Below are 19,157 nucleotides of genomic sequence, written 5' to 3' on the forward strand. Positions count from 1 at the left end.
GTACGGTAGTCTCTAAATTTCTAAAATAAGATCTAAAAAGCTCAAGTGCAACCTACGGATTATTGGATTTTCAGAGAAGTTAGTTCCAAATTTCGATTTACTTTCTTGAGGCGAGCCTCTTGAACCCCACAATATACAGTTATTCACGTCACCGAGAGTGTCCTTTAATGAATGCCAGTTGTACAAGTCGATTGTCTTAGAATAGACAGAATGAATGCTTCCTTCGTAAAATTTCCACTACCAAACATCTTTGCATCTTTAGGGCTGGATCATGTAGGTAGAGGTACCTTTACCTACTACTTTTCAACCCCCGGCCAACTCGTATACGGTCATGCAGTTACAATCGGTTTTCAAACGCATACAAAGGGTATATCGCGTCGCATTTGATCTTTGACCCTGTGACCTAAATTACCAATAAAAACGGAAATATTATAGTTTGAAACGACAACGTTGCCTACTCTTCGTATGAGAACAATTTAATTAATTTAAACGCTTCGATAAAGCTGTATAATTTGTCTGCCGATTCGTCCATTCGTCCGACCAACAACAACTAGTTCCATTATACATAGAGCTATAGTCTACTCTAAATATGTAACACGATAATAAGTCATTATCCTTTTATTGACCATGATAGGACATTTCCTGTACACTAGTAATACTAGATGCTTAATTTTGCATTTTACTACACATCATTATATTTATACCTCAGCGTATATTCTCTTTCCGTTTAGAAGAGTTGTATTATTAGGTAGTATTTTTTCCTTCTTATTTTACTTTTCTTAAATCAAATGTAAATAATCAACCCGTTACCAGAAACAAACATGATGCGTGTCACTAATTTTTACATGTATTTAAAAATACGTATTTACCTTGAAAGTTTACGCTTACAGTTAGTAAAATAGGTATAGAAACTAATATTAAACCTGGTGTAGGGTACAGCATACCATAAGGAGTACCTCCGCCTATTCTAGTCGTATTTACTATGTGCGCCATGCGTTCGTTATACTATGTATGTACTTACATCATACGAGTACACATGTACATAGGTACCTAGACCTACCCAGCTAGTAGTTCTAGCTACCCAAACCAATACGTATGTAATTATTTCATCTCGCGACGTACTTGTTTCAAACACAGTAACGAAATGTCCTCACATACCATCAGTAATACATACATAAACAATTACAATAACCAAAAAAAATCTCCCACAAAAGGTCACTCGTAAACTGTAAAATGCAACAGACCGTATAACTAGAACGCCTCGTCGTTTTCCTCTGTCATGTAAGAGAGTCCTGCATGTATCTCTACTGTCCAACAGAATGCGTGTGGATAAGATATCATACGGTACAATACAATATACAATATATTGTACCTAAGTACGTAAAATTTATAAAAATGAAAAATATCACTTTTGAGGAAACTTTTTGAATTTCATAATTTAATCAAACTTTAATGACATTTTTTCAAGAGAGCACATTATACAAGAAAATTTTTCTACAAAACTCGTCGTTCGTCGGCGCGGCAGATTCTAGAAAACTGCATCGTCGATATCACAAGGTAAACAAAAACTTTTAGGTAGGTGGTACGGTACGTTCGTTCGCGCGTTTGGTTCGGATGTAAAACAAATTATCGAACAACATTATCTATGCGATCCCAAAAGCAAACTCGACTAAAGTTAATCTATAAATTCAATATGAATCAATGTTAACTATTGTTTAAAATTTAACACCAAAACTATTCTCCGTTGGCGAGAAAAAACCCTAACGAGGGTCATTTTTCATCGTGTAATATCCTTTTCCATTCTGGACGTATCCCAAATCCGCTATTATTTTATCATACCCAACACGCCAGCCACCTTCCACGTTTTCTTGATTTCTTTCAAAGGTTATAAAAAGTCGCTGGTCTACTCATCTTTCTAATGTTGGTAGGTACGAATGGAAACAGCTCGTGTCGTAAATGATATTAAATTTTTTACAAGTTCATGCTTGTAATTCCTATTACTACTTATGTAGTTGGTAGTTGTTAAGTAAATGTTGAAATAAAAAACGTAGGTAAATAGGCGTAATTATTTTGATCTCTCGAGTCTATGAGTTCATTTTGTACAACTTTTTCATGTGTAACTTGAATCCAGCCCATTATTTTTTGTTCTGTCAATTTTAATAGCTTTAATGCTTAACATTGATAATTAATTTTCACGTAACATATTTTCATTAGGTATTAATTTAATAGATTTATATGGGATAGCTAAAAACAAAAATTTCCCCAAAAATAGCCTGACGAAGATAAACCTTTTCAAAATCAAACAACATTCAATTATGATAAAACATTTGAAATAATTTTCTTGTTTTTTCTTTTTCAAAAATGTGGAAAGTTTTTACGCTAGAAATTGGCCTAATTTTTCAAATTGCCAAGCAATTGTAGCCTATAGCTTTTGGTGATTTATCATTTTTCTTGCTTGGATAATCATCTGATGGTTATACAAAATTTGTTTAAAATACTATATGATACTTACTGGATCTGAATTTACAAAAAAAAACTAAGAGCAAAATATATCTACTTACGCGCTAAATCGTAATATTTACGTAAATTATCATTGAATTACATAAAATTCTTACCTGGAGTTGTTTGCCAACTTAAACCTCCGATAAACATTTTTCTGAAAGAAAAAAAAATACATTATGATCAATCAATATTGAAAATTAAATGTTTCACACAAATCATGAAAAAACAAATTTCAAGTTCTTCAAAGGCCTCACGTTAATATCTGCAATGAAAACTTGAAAAACAGTAGAAGCGAGATCAAAAAAATAAAAGCCACAGGGACTCATATGTAGTATTATTATTTTGTGTTCAACACCTTCGAAAGCACGGAGTAGAATTCGATACGTCGTACACTTTCATCAATTTCCTCACACATTACCTCGTACGAAGAGGAAACTGGGGGATACACAAGGGGCTGGATTGAAAAAAATAAGGCCATATTCATATTCAGTACTTTCAAGAACATAAGTAATAAGGGCAGCCAGGACGGGCAAAACGCTTTGCCCTGGCTGGACGAATCCGCAAATTTCTCCTCTTTCAAACAAATTTTATTTTGAAATCATTTTTCCATTTTTTGCAATTTTGAATTCAAAATAATTGCATACCTTATTCAAGGTGTCTAACAGGTCCTGCTGGTCCTACTGAAGTCCTACTTTTTCTCAAAGTTCTTATAGTCCTACTTTTTTCAAATTTTCAAATCTTTCCTATTTTTCCGGAATTATGAACAAATTTTGTAGAAAAGGGCTCATTTGTCGACTTTTTTAGATTTTGAATTACACATTTTGAGAGCTTTTGCCCTAGCTTCGCTCGTGCTACTCGTATTTGCATCTTCTTTTCTCGCATAGAAAACTTGGGTATTTTGTTCAAATTCAAGAAATGTTCAAAGTTTGAATCAGAAAAATAAACTCCTCTCTCCATAAAGAAACTTTTTATTTTTTACTTCTCAAAACATGATTGAATTTTTGAAAGCTGTTGGCCTCGCTTCATTTATAGGATTGTTCGCTTTTCTTTTTCAAGTTTGAATTTTTTTTTAATAATCATTCCGATTTTTAAAAATTTTTAAACAAAAATAATAAACTTCTTCATGTGTATACCTAATATCATATAAGAAAACATTGTTTTCATACCCTTCATAATACTAATTTTCGGGATTCGCCCTCGCATCGCTAGAGTCCGTTTGCTTTTCTTTTTTAGATTTTAAATTTTCCAAAAAAATCACCATTTAAATTTTAAAATTTTGAAGCAAAATAATAAAATTTTTATAAGTAACTCATCACACAAAAAACGTTGTTTTATACCTCTCGAAATACTGATTTTCAAGAGCTTTTGCCCTCGCTTCGCTCGGGCCCATTTGCTTTTCTTATTCATTTTTTCTAAAAAAAAAAATTATCATTCAAATACCATCATTTTTATGCCTCTCAAAATACTGAATTCCAAGAGCTCTGACTGCTTGAATTATTAAACAACTACAAAATTTGCGACAACCCCCCCCCCTTAAACTCGTAAATTTTGGTAAACTTTCATGCCCTGGTTACAATTTCATCTGCCCTGACTGAAAAAAATCCTGGCTACGGGCCTGTAAGTATGGTAGGTAGGTACTAAAGTAGGTTCTATTCAATATGTCGTATGGCTCCAACATTTTTAAAAATCGTAGCCACAAATTAGCGGGAAGGGCGTATTTTTATATGCTTGAAGCTTGAGGGGTAAAAAACTAAATTTATTGTTTTGTGTACCTTTTGACGAGCGTAACTCTTCTAACTCAAATTAGAAATATAAGCTGACTTTACAAAGGTCTGAATGTGGCAAAAAAACGACATTATCCAGAATTTGTCGACAAATGATCAAATTCGACCATTCCTCGAATATTCCCTCATATACCTTATAGGTAGGTATTCACGATATCGACAGTTCTTCATTCAACAAATATTTCGTCGATTACCTAAATTTTAATTTATCAATTGGGAAACATTCGATATTTGCGGAACTATTACTTATGCGGATAGTTTATTATTCATCGAATTTGATACCAGGTCGATTTTATTTTTCGATAATTTGTCGATTGTGTCGCTAGGGAACGACTAAATGTTTCTGGTCGTTTAAATAATGCCCAGTTGAAAAATAAAAATCGTTTTTTCGCAGCAGCTAATCGTCGAACAAATTGTTTTTTGAGTGAGAAAACATTGAAAAATTTATTTTTCTAATTTTGGGGTAGCTTTGTTTCAACTCGTGAATTACCTTACCTATTCCCCTATAAGATTAGCAAATATGGTTTACTTACCTACCTATGATAAAACTGTGTAAGTAGGCTACATTTCAGTAGCGTAATACCTACTTGGTTTAATTTAAATTATTTTATTCCAATAGAAATACTACAAAGGATGTGATTGTTTTCAAGAGCTTGTTTTGTACGATAATATTTTCAGCTTTCACACACGATCTACGCGAAAGATAGGAAAATAACTCGAATTTCGTTGCAACGAATGAATGAAAAAAAAACTGACGATTTTTCTTCCTTTTTTTAAATGAAAATTTCGTTGTTATCTTGTTATTATTGGCCTCGGCGCAATAAGTTTATATATGGTAAAATTTTTCATTAAACTTTTATCAGCGTGCAGCGCAGCGTGCTTTGAAAATTTACTTTGTTTCATCGTCGTGCAGATATTAATATTCAAAGTGAAATCACACACACACAATACCTTTGATTGGGATGAATGAAGAGAAGGTACATAATATGGTGAATCGACTTATAGCCTCGGGAATGCTTTAGAAAGAAATAAAAATTGATAGATATTGACGGGTTAAAAACATGGAAGTTTTTTTCGATGAGAAATAATTTTCGAAGACTGGAAAATCGTTTTTCCAGTTTCTAACTTCCTATTAGATTTTTCATTCGTCGAAAAATGAAAGCAGTTAGTTTTCTACTAAACCTATTTCACGGTGAAATTTGAAGAATGTAAAATTCATTTTCTTGTAATTTTGTTTCCAGATACGGTTTTTAAGAATAATCGCTTACAAAAAAAAACTTTTTACCTATACCAACCTACCTACCTACCTATCTGCGTTAATCTGTTAGGAATGCTTTTGCTTTATAAGTGACAATTTCGATTTTTTCTTACTCGTAATACGAAATTTCTCCGACCGAATTTATTTTTTTCTGTCTCCTTTTTTTCTATAACTAGGTATTTACCTAAGTTTTATCTGTAAATCGAATGATGGTTTTGAGCTAATTTTAATTGAATTTTATGGCAGTTAAAAGTTTGCATTTTGATGCATAACGGTAATAGGTTGTACCTACGATACGGCGTAACCACGATAAATCAAAGGAAACAGTTCCGGTGTACACTGTGTGTTGCCCTGCATAATATTCAATTTCAAATACGTGTTTCTTATATGAAATTCCTCGTTAAATTCTCTCATCTAGAAAATTGAACGAGTAAGGAAGATTCTGTCTAAGCTGCTGTTCTATGAAGTCAGCCGTTTTTACCGCTTGTACGTTTTACGTCATATTTTTCGATGGAAGTCTAAATTTCAAATTTTCAATTTCACTTCGAATATGACATCGCGCAGCCAAGTTTTGATACAAAAACATTCGCGCTGCTGAGTGCAATTTCGCATAATATGGAACTTGTTTGAATGGAAGTATGTAGGTACCTACTACCTACATATTAAAAATTGAAATACAGCGAATGTATTTTTAATGTACGTTTTTTTTTCCTTCGCCGAATAAATAGTGAATAATCCACGAACACGGACTTCTTCGGGTGTAAATTCTAAAAAAAGTTGTATTATAGGCATTTGTGGATAATAATGATTGTTTCACTTTAACACTAGTATTTTGAGCCGATATTTCTGCGAAAAAAAAAACTCTGCAGGTATGAAGTTCAAGTAAAATGTAATGAACGTCTTTTTTCCTCAGTGATTACATCATTATTGGAGATTAATGTATTACTTATGTATGTACTCAACATTGAAACAATCTGTTGAAACTTTCAAAATTGAAAAAAAATCTAAAATAGGTAAGTCTAGGTAAACTACTTTTACCCACTAGGTACTTTTTGTTTTCCCACATTTCGTTTTTTCGTCAGTTTTTACATAATTATTAATTATGTTCATTATGTTGATTTTTAATAATTTTTTTTATTATTTGAAGAGCCCGAAATATTTTAACATTTCGGTATTTTTGAAGGAGAAAAAGTAATTTTTAAAACAATAAAAATGAAATCACTGTGCACAAAAAAACTTCCAAAAGAAAATAAATGTAGTCTTGTTTTTAAAAATTTGCAGAAGAAATAGATGGTCTATGAGAAAACGTTGACTTCTTTGTGAGGGAAACTTTACACATGGTGTATGTAGGTAAGTAATAGGTATACCTACTTGTAAGTAAATGCCAAAATTTTCACCTCATTTTCATATTAGTACATTTTCGGATGCATGAGTATCTGAACAATATTTCAATTTTGTTGCAACATTAGGCCTATACCTACTCGTTAAAGCAGTACCTCTACCTACCTATCTACCTACCTCTGCCTGTACACGGTTGATAAAAGTGTCATATTAATTTTGACTGAAAATTGTAGACTGAAATGTCGGTTAACCAGTTTTCGCGGAATTATAAAGAAATTGTCGATCGAATTTCTGAGACAGGGGTTAGATGTAGGGAATCTGCAACAAAAATCCGGTTTCTCTGTTGCACGGAAATCAATGGAATCGAGCGATACGCGTTATAATGAGTGGTTCAGCGACACCTGCCATTAAACCATTGCCTTATAGGTTGATTAAACCGTATTGTTCGTCGCTAATTACCACATCCCATTCGTACAGCATACGTAATCCGAAGAGCAAAATCATACCTACAAGAAAGTGAACCGACCGACCGACCGACCGAATGCGAATTCGTTTACTTAAAAATAAATTATCAATCATTATATGTATGTGTGGAAAAAAAGTAGAACGAGTTTTTATTATTTTACGATTTTTCGAAATGTCCTTGTCAAACTTGCAGCATTGTCATAATTTTGAACAAGGTTGCTATTGTCTGGGTGTGCATGTAAAAGTGCGTGTATTTTCTGTATCGCAATATTTAGTTACGTTTGCGTTAGTAATTAATTATTATAACTACCGTGTATGGACGAATCAACCGACCGATATATAACTTCAGTTGTCGCTGAAGCGGATAAAATTAAAACTGGAAAAAATTCTGTCGGATGGAATAAAAAATTAAAGCGTTTGATATTTTCCAGGTTCGATATGATGATTGTAGTTGAATGACAAATTTTTGGTTTGGAATTGGAATAACTTGAGTATGAAAAACAATTTTGGGATTGCTTCGTTTTTTCCCGTAAGTCCCATTTTTTGTTCTTAGAGGACTGGAGAACTAATGGTGGGTGTACAATGTACATATCTACCTACGGTTAATTCCACACAGGTGTAGATCTTTTTTTTTTAGGTTAATCTCGAAAATCTACAATAGTTTAGTTTACCCAAACCTACACATCGTTTACTTTCGGTTACTTACACTTGAAACTAGAATAAACTAGAATAGGTCTACAATGCAACAAAGGAAAGGAATTGACGAATATTAGTCATCCGACGATATGACTTGAGCAAGCGTATTAAAGGCATTAAAATTTCATATAGTTTTACGAGTGGCATATCCCCGTATTTTCATGCATATTCAAAATTTTAATTCATATTTAATATCAAAATTAACAAGAAATTTTCAAAAAGTGAAAAAAAATTGATAAATGTTGCATAAGCAGAATTTACGACCTGACAATAGGTATAAAGTTCCTAAATTTGGGCCAGAAAAAAGTTGACCAGAAACCACGTTTTTCGGAGTATCTACTTATATAAACTGGTCATTTTATTTTATATTTTTCATTTAATTACGCAATTCCTGGGCTATTTTGAAAATTTCACGGCCCTGTGGAACTCACAATTATTATTTGCACTGGGCAACAATAAAAATTTTTCGAAAGTCACTCATGGAATTTTATATTCAAGTACTATAATAGAAAAATGAGCGAGATCGACAAATGGGTGACATAGATATTTCATTTTCAGAGAAAACAAGACTTCAGATACATTTTTGTACAAAAATTACCTCAAGCAAACAAAGTTTCTACACAGAAGTACGTAAAATGTCTAAAATCACACACAAGTGAGCAAATAATTTTCAATCCATCGCGCAATACAAAATCTCAACGCCGAAGTATGAAAATATTTGAATCAATTCAATCTCAAATTATTGTAATTTTAATTAACAACTTGGTTTCTTTACCTGCATTGCGAAAATATCGTTTAAAAATTCACTCGCTAAACAGGCGTGAAAATACGACAAAATTCTACGACATACCTACAACTTCTTCATTAAAATTCATTTACTGATTGAAAACACCATAATAAACTCTGTCAATACACCCAAAGGCGTTATTAAACAACACTTCGACATCGAAAGGTATTACAACAACAAGAACAATCATTTGTAGATTACGCTTTCGCATTAAGTTCGCCCTTATCGAGCTTTATTCCCAAGTATAAAAAACGATAGGTACAGGTAGGTATACGTAATAATTATAGCGCGAACACAGATAGAAGATGCGTAACTATATAGGTAGGTACCTATAATATGTATGTATGTAGTATGTACAGCAGTGAATTAAAAATTAAACAGCAATCCTTATAGTTCCTTACACACGTACCCCTATCTTTTACCTAAAACGTACGCAGGTACATGAAATAGATCGATAATTGTTTTGCCATCCATTTTACAATGAGTGCCGTTTATTTATCGTTAATTTTGATATTCGAAAACAAATCCCAGTTATAATTTTTTCAAAATATTGTCACGAGGAGACTTTAGCAAATCAATATCGTAACAGCCAAATGAGCAATCTTGACCATCTAGCATATCTACAGCGAATTTATACGGGGCTAGTACCCAAGACAAACGTGTAAATTCAAAATAATGATTAATATAATATAAAAAATCTTTCTTCAAGATCTTCTCTAAGCTTTCATCAAAAAAGTTTTGGGAATCTGAAACGTGAACATTGAAACCAGCTTCATATGAATTTGCTACACAAGCTCGGTACCTACAACGGTACTTATTTGGTGCAGCTTTTAGTAGATACGTAGTATACTGTACCAAAAGCAGAGTGGTCAAATGAGTGACTAAAATTTTAATAAATGTGCATCAGTATAGGTAATGACAAAAATAATTCACATTCATGATGGATACATTTATAATTATTTCTTATGCGACAAATACTTACCTAAGAAAGAAAAGAACAGTTGTTTGTAATCAAAAAAGAAAAGAGAGTAGCTTTAATAAAGGTGGAAGTGAAACACGATTCTTTTTCCAGCGCAGAAGCCGGATATACTTTGACATTTTTTTCTCCTATTTTAGTCATGGTTTTGAAATTTATTTTTAACCCTACCTAATATACTTCCTTTCTTTTTCTTCCAGGCTAATGTGATTTCTTATCAACTTAGATCATAATTAGTATTAATCTACTACGTTTTCGTAAGTTTAGTATACTTATTATAAAGCAAAGGATATAAAAATTTTTCAGATTAATTACCTAAAACTACGTCAATGAAACTCGCAATAATTTTTATGCGCCATTACATCCCAAAGAATATAGTAAAATGCATTTCAACTGTGAAAGTAAATTGTCGCAAGCTAAGTCTTAGCTTCTGTCACAATGATAAGATTCAATAGTACTTTGAGAAATGTGCTAAAGAATGCCGCCGCAGTCGTCGCACATTTGCCATACAAACGTCTTACTAATGGTCGTTTTGGGTAGGTGAGGAAAGGGTGTAAGAGGGATTTCGAAAGCCAAAAATAAACGACAGATCATCGACTACACGTAACTATCATTACGATAATTTTCTTTTTCTCATATGGAATTTTTCGATGTCTGCCTTCATCATGGAAAAAAACACTCTTCACAAGTTCACACTCTCATCACATACGTCAAGAAATTTAGGTGGAGTAAAAGTTGAAATTTAAAAAATAATTTACTAGCATGAAAGATTTTCATCACCTCTAGTTGAAAATTTGTTGTTAATTCTGTTGGAAATTTGGCGTAATCAATCGTTACATCAGTGATTTGAGGGAGGAGGGGAGAGATAAGAGAATATATTTTATAAATGAATGATTAAATGAGTAACAAGTGAGAGTATTTAGGCTAATTTTATTCTTTGTACGAGTATAACAAGATGTGATGGTATATCTACATACTTGAAGGCGACTCAGTATAATAGACATGAATCATCAACAAAGAAAAAAAAATTGGCTAGACTTCGTAAAGCGGTGCGAATATTAATTATAGTAAACAAACGCCACATAAAATAAAATTTATTCTTTCTTACCTTTGCGGCGTGAATTAAGCCCCGAAACAGTGTATGTTTACAAAATAAATAAATAAAAATTTGTATCATGTTAGAAAATATCGTATTAATCTTTCAACGTGCTGGTAAACGTTGTCGTAATTTAGTAATTTCGAAAAAAAAATGTTTAAACCAATTTTTTTCATGTTTTAAGCAAGTAATACATTTTAAGCAACGACTTAATTGTACTTCAATCTAATTTGACCCAATTTTACATTAAAAGGCTGCTCCTAATTCTTGAGCCACGTTAAGCATAATCTACTACATAAGTACGTGTAAATTACCCAAAATGTACAAATGAAATAAGTACTCGTACATCGGTGGAGAATACCATAAGAGAAAAAGGAGACTTGACCGTCCATTTTTCGCAAAATGAAGATAATGCTTGATGCAAATATAGATAACGTTTATGTTTTCTTTTTTTCCTCTCTTGAGAAGTAGGTAAGATCAATTTTTCAAAAAGGGTCGGTTTTTGTAAACTTCTTCCCTCCTCCACGGTAATACAGCTAGTGATCTACTGGCCCAATATTTTGTATGAAGAAGTTATAATTCAAAATAAAGCATGTATCAGAAAATCAGTCAAAAAAGCGATGTGGAATTAATCTACCCGTAGTAGTTTTTCTTTTTACAGTGTAAATGATTAAAGGCCCGGGGGTAGCAATGGAAGGGTAGAACAGGAGCAGAATTGAACAGGAGCAGAATTGATTTGCACAACTCATACCGGAAATGGTCAGGACGTCAGGAGTCATGGCCACAAATTATAGGATGAAATTTCATGATTTGGGCCTATTCAAAAATGGAAATCATCAACACGAATTCCTATTCAACTTTTGAATGCAAACCAAAAAAAAGGGGGCAATTTTTCCCATTCCCTGATTTTCATAAAGGCTCTAAGTCGATAAGTAAAAGAACTGTAATGAAAAAATTTACCGCATTATTGAAAAATTCTGATTTTTGTATTTTTAAAAATGCTATAAGTAGGCCCACTTTTTCACTCCTTGTTCAAAAATCATTTTAGAATTCATGTCCTAAGCCAGAACAAATTATCACGCCAAAATCTCCCTTTTTTCTCACACCAGGTTTCCCTGGCGTTTTTCCAGTGTTCATCAAAATTTTACCAACGATATGTATCAAACTTTACCATGCTTTGTTTTCCCCAAATTTTCTCATTCGTTACATACTACGTACTACGTAGACGTACCTACATATATTCCCCTTCCCATGCACCAGCTGTAATCATCATAGCTTTTGACCCTGCAGTCGAAATCACATACATTTCTTTCTTGGATTTCTTCAAACTATAAGAAGATCGAGAAATCGAATTTTTTATCATCGGTGAGAAAATTCATTAAAGAAAAACAACAAACACGTAGCAAAAGTGAAACACGAAAGTCGAAGATGAATTAAAATTAACGCGAGAAGATTTAACAAACGGGTCAAGATCCATCTTTGATAAATGCGGGCAATTTTTCAGAGCGTTTTCCATCTGGCCGATGTCCCGAGATGCCCGCTACGTTCGTTATAACTTCCCTCCGTTCGGCTAGGGCCGCCGAAGATCCATACGCAGAAATACGACGAACGCAATTACGACGACAACGCCCCCTTAACTCTTCACTTACCCCCATCTAACGTGTTCTCATCGAAATTGGCAACGAATTTACGCCGAGCCGTCATTTTCTACACCGTTGTAAGGTACGAAAAAATCCGTTGGGAAAACAATGGCACAGATTCTCCGTTGTCTCTTCGCAATTTGGGAAACGATCCAAAGACTTTGTTCCCTTTTCCGTCGCATACTTTAAACGCAATGAGAAAAACGACTGAGATATATAACCCTCGGCGTTTTAATTTCGAAACTGGCAATCGAAATATTTTACTTATTACTTATTTTGACAGATTTTGCTCAACTTTTCTGTTAGGCATTTTTCTCGTTTAAACATTTTAACTATACACGTACATTTGTATACGTACTTATATGAAACGAGGAAACAGAAAATCATACGCTAATCAGGGCTTTTTCATTCCGAAATGGTAATCACGCCGTCGCCGAGCCCCTATTATTCGAATTCGACGCCAACGACGACCCAACAATAAGTCACCATTATAAAAGTTGTTTCGATTAGGTATATACTCGTAGTATACGTGCTCGATACTGTGCTCAGTGCTTCTTTTATCTTGTTCTCTTTCTCCTTTTTTTTTTTTTTGCCACAATTTATAAAGCTACCGATGCAGAAAGGCGAGAAAATCGTGTCATCTGCGTTAGCCTAGTAGAGTAGGTTTAGGTTATAGGCACAGGCATCTATATTCTATTACCAAGTTTTGGCGTCGTAAGGCAATATGTAGGTACTAGGTACATGTGCAATGGCATTCAACGTTTTCGTATAAGTGATAAAAATTTATGTTGGTCTTTAATTTTGGAAACGGCACCTTCACCAAAAGGGTGATTTTTTTTTCTATCACAGCTTTTACGGGTATATATACGTATGAAAATTTATGATGGTTGCGTATTTACTACTTAAAGGTTATTTTCACTACGCTATGGTACCCAACTACCCATCTATGATACCTACCAAATGATGTAGGTACTAGGTAGCTAGGTAGTACATAACTATAGACCTATTTATCTATACGTAAAATAGCATTTGGCCTTTATTTCAAACATGTACCAAAGTTATACATACGAGATGTATAGGCATAGGCGCCTAAATATGTAGGTATTTTTTTACAGTAAGAATTGCTATAGATCCAGTTCTTGATAAATTTTTCAAACCAAAACTATGCCCATTTATTTCTAATACATACATCATAGCGAAGGGTACAATGGACATTTTTTAAAACTGTTTTTTTTTTTTTTCAAATAAAGTTTTATTTTCCCGTTGTTTCTCGTACTCTCTCCATCGAAAAAAAAAAGAAGTAAAATAGGTAAGAGAGAAGTAAGGGATTCATTCAAATAAAAACTTCATGACAATACAGAGCTTTTTTTGTGAAAAATGGTGCGCCAGAGCCTTTTGCAACAAACGGGCAATGTTGGTACTTGGTTTCTTAATAGCAATTAAAAGTTACAATTACCTATTGAGACTATTTATTGAAAAAACATATTAATGAACAAGCAATCGAACTCAATTCCCGAATAAAAAAAGTCTACTGCATAGAATAAAAGTCTCAAATTTTGATTTTCAAATACTTTGGCAGGGCTATAATAATGCTACAGGGTGCCCAGAAATATCGAGTACCCCTAAAAAAGTTTTCTACTAAAATACTTCGGTTGGTCACAGTGAATGATAATAATGATAGCACATGATTGGTTGTTGGATTGGAGAGATAACATTCCACCAATCATATGCATCTATTTCACGTTGCCAACCTATTTTTTTAACGAAAAACTTTCTTAGGGGTACTCGATATTTCTGGGCACCCTGTACCTAGACCTACCTAAGTACCTATATTACATGTTTTCATTGAAAAAAAGGCGATGTTCAAAAACTTTACAATTACTCAAACGACTGAATGATTCGCAATAATGAATCAACTTACCAAATTATGTACAATAGGATTCAAATTCACTTTTCACCAATGGAACCATTCACTGATAATTTTATTTACCTACTAAGTATGATATAATTTTTTCGTGTTCAAAATTCGAAACCGGTAGGTAATCTCGTAAGAGATAAACTTCACGAAGCACCCGACTAGAGCTTAGGAATTTCTTTAGATTGTTCAGAACGTATCACAAAATTATCAATGGCTAATAAAAAAAAGACATGATTATTGATTAATACTCGAAAACATTTTTCATTCTCCTAAATATCCAGATCTAAGTACATTATCTCAACGATAGCGAGCCAATGGTTTTAAAAAACTATTCTTCAAGAAGAAAATAAATTAACGTAAATGTTAAAATGGAACAATTTAAATTAACGCTGGTGTGAACTGTGAAGTTTATAAAGGGCCGTTGATAAGAATAGAATAACGATAACAAGACACGTCGTCCTTATCCAGATTATCTTTCTTGTATAATGAATCATCGCCATCTATATGCTCGTTATCTTTATTCGCTAATCTGTAAGTAACGTTGATTTTTGAATTATTTTTTTTTTAGTTATTCTACATCGAAAAACTACGAGTGTTCTAGCTGTTTACTCAATAGCACATACACCAAAGTAGACTACTGAAACCAGAACATATCGGAGCTTCTCGCAAAGCAAGTCTTCGTGAGAATAGTCTACAGTAAAAACTCCAAAAATCTGATCGCAAAATTGAAGTTCGCAGGAACTTTCGAAGTTTCTCAAATACGATTTTTTCGTGTCAATTCGATAAGTACCTAATGAGAGAATACAAAAAATTCGATTGGGCAACACAAAATTATGAGATAGTGTTTCTAATTCTTAGTCACACTTTTAATGCTGGAATCTTGAGGCCGCGCTCCTGATGTAGGTAAAAGGTATTCTGGATGATAACCAAAATAAATACACAGGTAATTAGGTACGTAGACGTACTACGTACCAATAGCGACAGTCTAATTATTTGGGGGGGAGGGGGGATTGAAAAAATTATTAAAAATTCTAATAGGCAGCTTCAATAATGCTACGAATTGCATTTCAAATTATACATAATTTCATTTTCCCAAGGATTTGTAACTCACTTTTGATTAAAGTAACAAAGAGAGGACGCGCCGGTCTGGACCTCCAAGTATGTACATGCATACCCTAGGGTTGCCAAACGTTCGGTATTTCCCTGATTTGTTCAGTAAGATTAATCAACCCTTACCGAACAATAGAAAAGTTCGGTATTTTCAAAAAAATCGAGAAAACCCTTCAAAAAAAGGAAATTTGAGAAATATATTCGGTATTCTCAACAAAAAAAACTAAAAAAAGCACCCAAAAAGCACTTTTTGTGGCGTTCTTTCATTAGTCAGCACTTTATTTTTCATACTTTTTACTTTTTTATGGGGTTTTCAAGCAACAAATTTCGTAGACTTCCTTTTTTTTTTTTTTTTTTTTGCTTTTCAATTTGGTGTTCGGTAATTCCAAAATCTGGATTTGGCAACCCTGGCATACCCTAAGTCCAATTTAAAAATGTTCTATTATGTGTGTAGAGGTACATTATAGGTAGAAATGTATCTAATGGTGAGAAATTCTACTACATACATAATAAGTTAACTAAGTAAAACTTTTCCAGAATTTTTGACATCAAACTTCTATATGTCCCTAACCTACACATTTACAGAGAATTTTGAAGCTCACTCCAACGAAAGTCCGGAACAAACTGAGCAATAAGAGTGCAATTACCTATGTAAAAAAAAAAAAAAAAAAACAGTGGACAACCACAACTGACAAGGTTTCTCATCCCCTTTCTGATCGTGTTTAAGTTCTTAGAGGAGTTCTTTACAGTTTGTTCATCTGAAATAAAAGGAACCGAATAAGTAGGTTGTGAATATGAATTCAACTTTTCTCAATGAAAAATCTCAGCTGAATCGGTTCAATTAGAACAAGCGCCTTTTAAATAGGTGTAACCATGAAAGCATCTTCTAGGGTCCAACATCAGACAAAAAATTATTCTTCGAATAAAATTTTGAAATAACTTTGATTCAAATTTTGTTTGGAGCTCGTTAAAATTGGAGACACACATTGAAGCTTTTCGACTCTTTGAAGTCGTTAGGAGCTCGTCGGGGTTCGATAATACTCGTGGATGTTCGTTGAAGTTTGTTGGAGTTGTTAGGACTTGTAATTTTGTTAGAGCTCTTCGGGGCTCGTTGGATTCTTTATGGAGTTCATTAGAGTTGTTAGAACTCGTTCAAGTCTTCACGTTGGTGGCTGGTGCTAATTAAAAAGAATCATATGAGATAGACGTTTGGTTGCTCATAGTTTTGCATTTTCAGAATTTTTTTACAATCTTCTCAAAAAGTTGACTTAGGTGTACCCAGGAATCTTTTGGAATGTTGAGTAAATAAGTTTTGGCCTGCCAACTCGAATATTTTTATTTCATTTTTTGCTCAAAATTACCTACATATTAACTTGAAAACCCTCATTGCGGGAACTTAAAAAACTTTTGGAATCCTCAATTTGCCAATCGGAAAGCTGATATGTTTATAGCAGAGTACCTATACCAGATACCTACCTTAAATACTTAGAGATGCGTAATTAATGAAAAAAAAAAGCTCCAATTCAAATATAGGTTACAAGCCTTCCCAAACTTTTCTTTCATCATTCCTAAAGGCTAAAATTAACCCACCTACCTATCGTACATACCTACTTTTTGTTTTTCTCAACTGTATGAAAAATTTATTGTATTCGTATTCCACACGTTAACCACTTAAAAAGCAATCCTTTTTTGATTAATATGAAATCGTTCGTAAACGCAAGAATCGAATAGCGAAATACATACTTACTTCATCATTAATAACGAAAACTTCGACCTGCACCCCATATTCATCTCGGTCAATTATTTATCGTTCGTTTATGCCGCTTTAACTAACTGATTTCATATCACACATCTTCTAATTATTCTTCATTATAACCCGCATATGAATTGTAAAGAGTTTTCAACACATTACAAAAGAATATTGAATCAATGTTAAACGAAAATATTTAGTTTTTTAAATTAACCGCGTCGACTATACCGTTCGAATATACGAGTATGTAACTAAACTACAGTAAAATAATTATGTACTGTAGATACGAGCTTTATAAGTATCGTAAATTTTCAATTTTGTATTCATTTTTGTATTTTTTGTTTTGTTTTTGTGATTTATCTTAATTTGAATCATGTAGGTAGGTAGGTAGGTAGGTATATTACTTAGCTGGTAATTTCTGCCAGTATAACGATTTTTATTATTAGGGAAAACAATCGTTAAAAATCATCCGCCTTTTTAAAAAAATATACCACGCGCATTTACGTAAGTACTATACATACCGTATAATACGAATATTATCCAGAAAAATTGAAATTAAAATAAAAAAAAGTAATAAAAACAAAAACGGATTACGAGATTGTTTTTTTCCCGGTTGCTAACAAAAATATAAAACGCTTTCGGAGACGAAACGCTCAAGTATTCTCGAGGATTACGTACCTCTACATACGTACGTATACAGCATATACAGACCATAAGGGCTTACGTGTATATAGTACCTATCTACTAACTTACCTACCTACCTATTCTGTTCTTCACGTTGGTATGCTACCTACATCTACATCTACAAATTTTAATAGCAAGTAAGAACTTATAACAACTCTTATTCGCCAGTAAGAACGTTACGGCAAGACAAATATGTATGATAATTTTTGTGCTACGAGTAACAAACATTCTAACAGATTTTTGTTTCTAATGCGTAGGTCTGAGTACTGCTGAAAAAAAATCATGGCTGTTGTACTAGAAAGGTGTAAGTACCTCTACTCATCGTCCTATGTAGGTACCTACTTATACCTAGAAATAATCCACCATAAAAAAAAATTATCCGCAATTCTTGTAATAGCTCATACAGAATTTTAGAAAAAAAAGGAACATCATTTTTAATCACTATTTAGTGTCGATTAAGTTCTCATAAAATTCATAATTTTACACATAAAATGTATAGCGAAGATAATTTGGTGATTTCATGTTACGGGCATGCGGCCAAAGGAAATTACTAATAGGCGGGTTTCAAAAAGAATAATAAATAAGTTGCTGGTTAATTATTACACATTTCAAACGTTCTAAAAGAAATTAAAAAAACGATTTATATTCGCCCCACCAACCTAATTTTCATCTGATTCTATGTACGTGTACCAATTATCTCATTATATTCTGCTTACTTAATGATATTTTCATCGAGAGTTTATAGAAAACTTTCGCATTTTTTCCAATTAAGTACCATAGATTTTTTTTTCGATTTTAATCTTTTTTTATCCTCAATACGATACGTTATTGAAATATTAAAAAACATCAAAAAAGAGTTTCGTCGAGAATACTTCGCGTTATACACAAATATTTTTTACATGAAAAACCAACTTATTAAGGCGAACCAGCGTCGAAGAAAGAGAAAAAACGCCAAATGGAAGATTACTCGGTAAATAATTCAATGATATGCAAAGTGTTTAATGCAAACCCTTTATATGTAAGTATACTTATATACTAAGTTTATAATTTCATTTTCTATGTACTTTCTACATTGAAATATTTGCTCATAAACAAAATTAATTAGTACGAAATATACGTATACTCTAATTCTACCTATCGATTCCAGCCA

At 32.9% G+C, this 19,157-nt stretch overlaps 1 protein-coding gene across 2 annotated transcripts in view; it reads right to left on the reverse strand.

Annotated features, from left to right (window-relative positions):
* The window catches only part of Rbp6 (RNA-binding protein 6), a 324,961-nt gene that overhangs the window by 284,005 nt on the left and 21,799 nt on the right, over positions 1–19,157 (reverse strand). For both annotated transcript variants that reach the window (XM_065344750.1, XM_065344752.1), the window contains exon 2: positions 2,616–2,656. In XM_065344750.1, the coding sequence (XP_065200822.1) occupies positions 2,616–2,656 (41 nt within the window). The remainder of the gene's footprint in view (positions 1–2,615; positions 2,657–19,157) is intronic.

Source organism: Planococcus citri, chromosome 1 (assembly GCF_950023065.1).
Source record: "Planococcus citri chromosome 1, ihPlaCitr1.1, whole genome shotgun sequence".
Lineage (NCBI taxonomy): Eukaryota > Metazoa > Arthropoda > Insecta > Hemiptera > Pseudococcidae > Planococcus > Planococcus citri.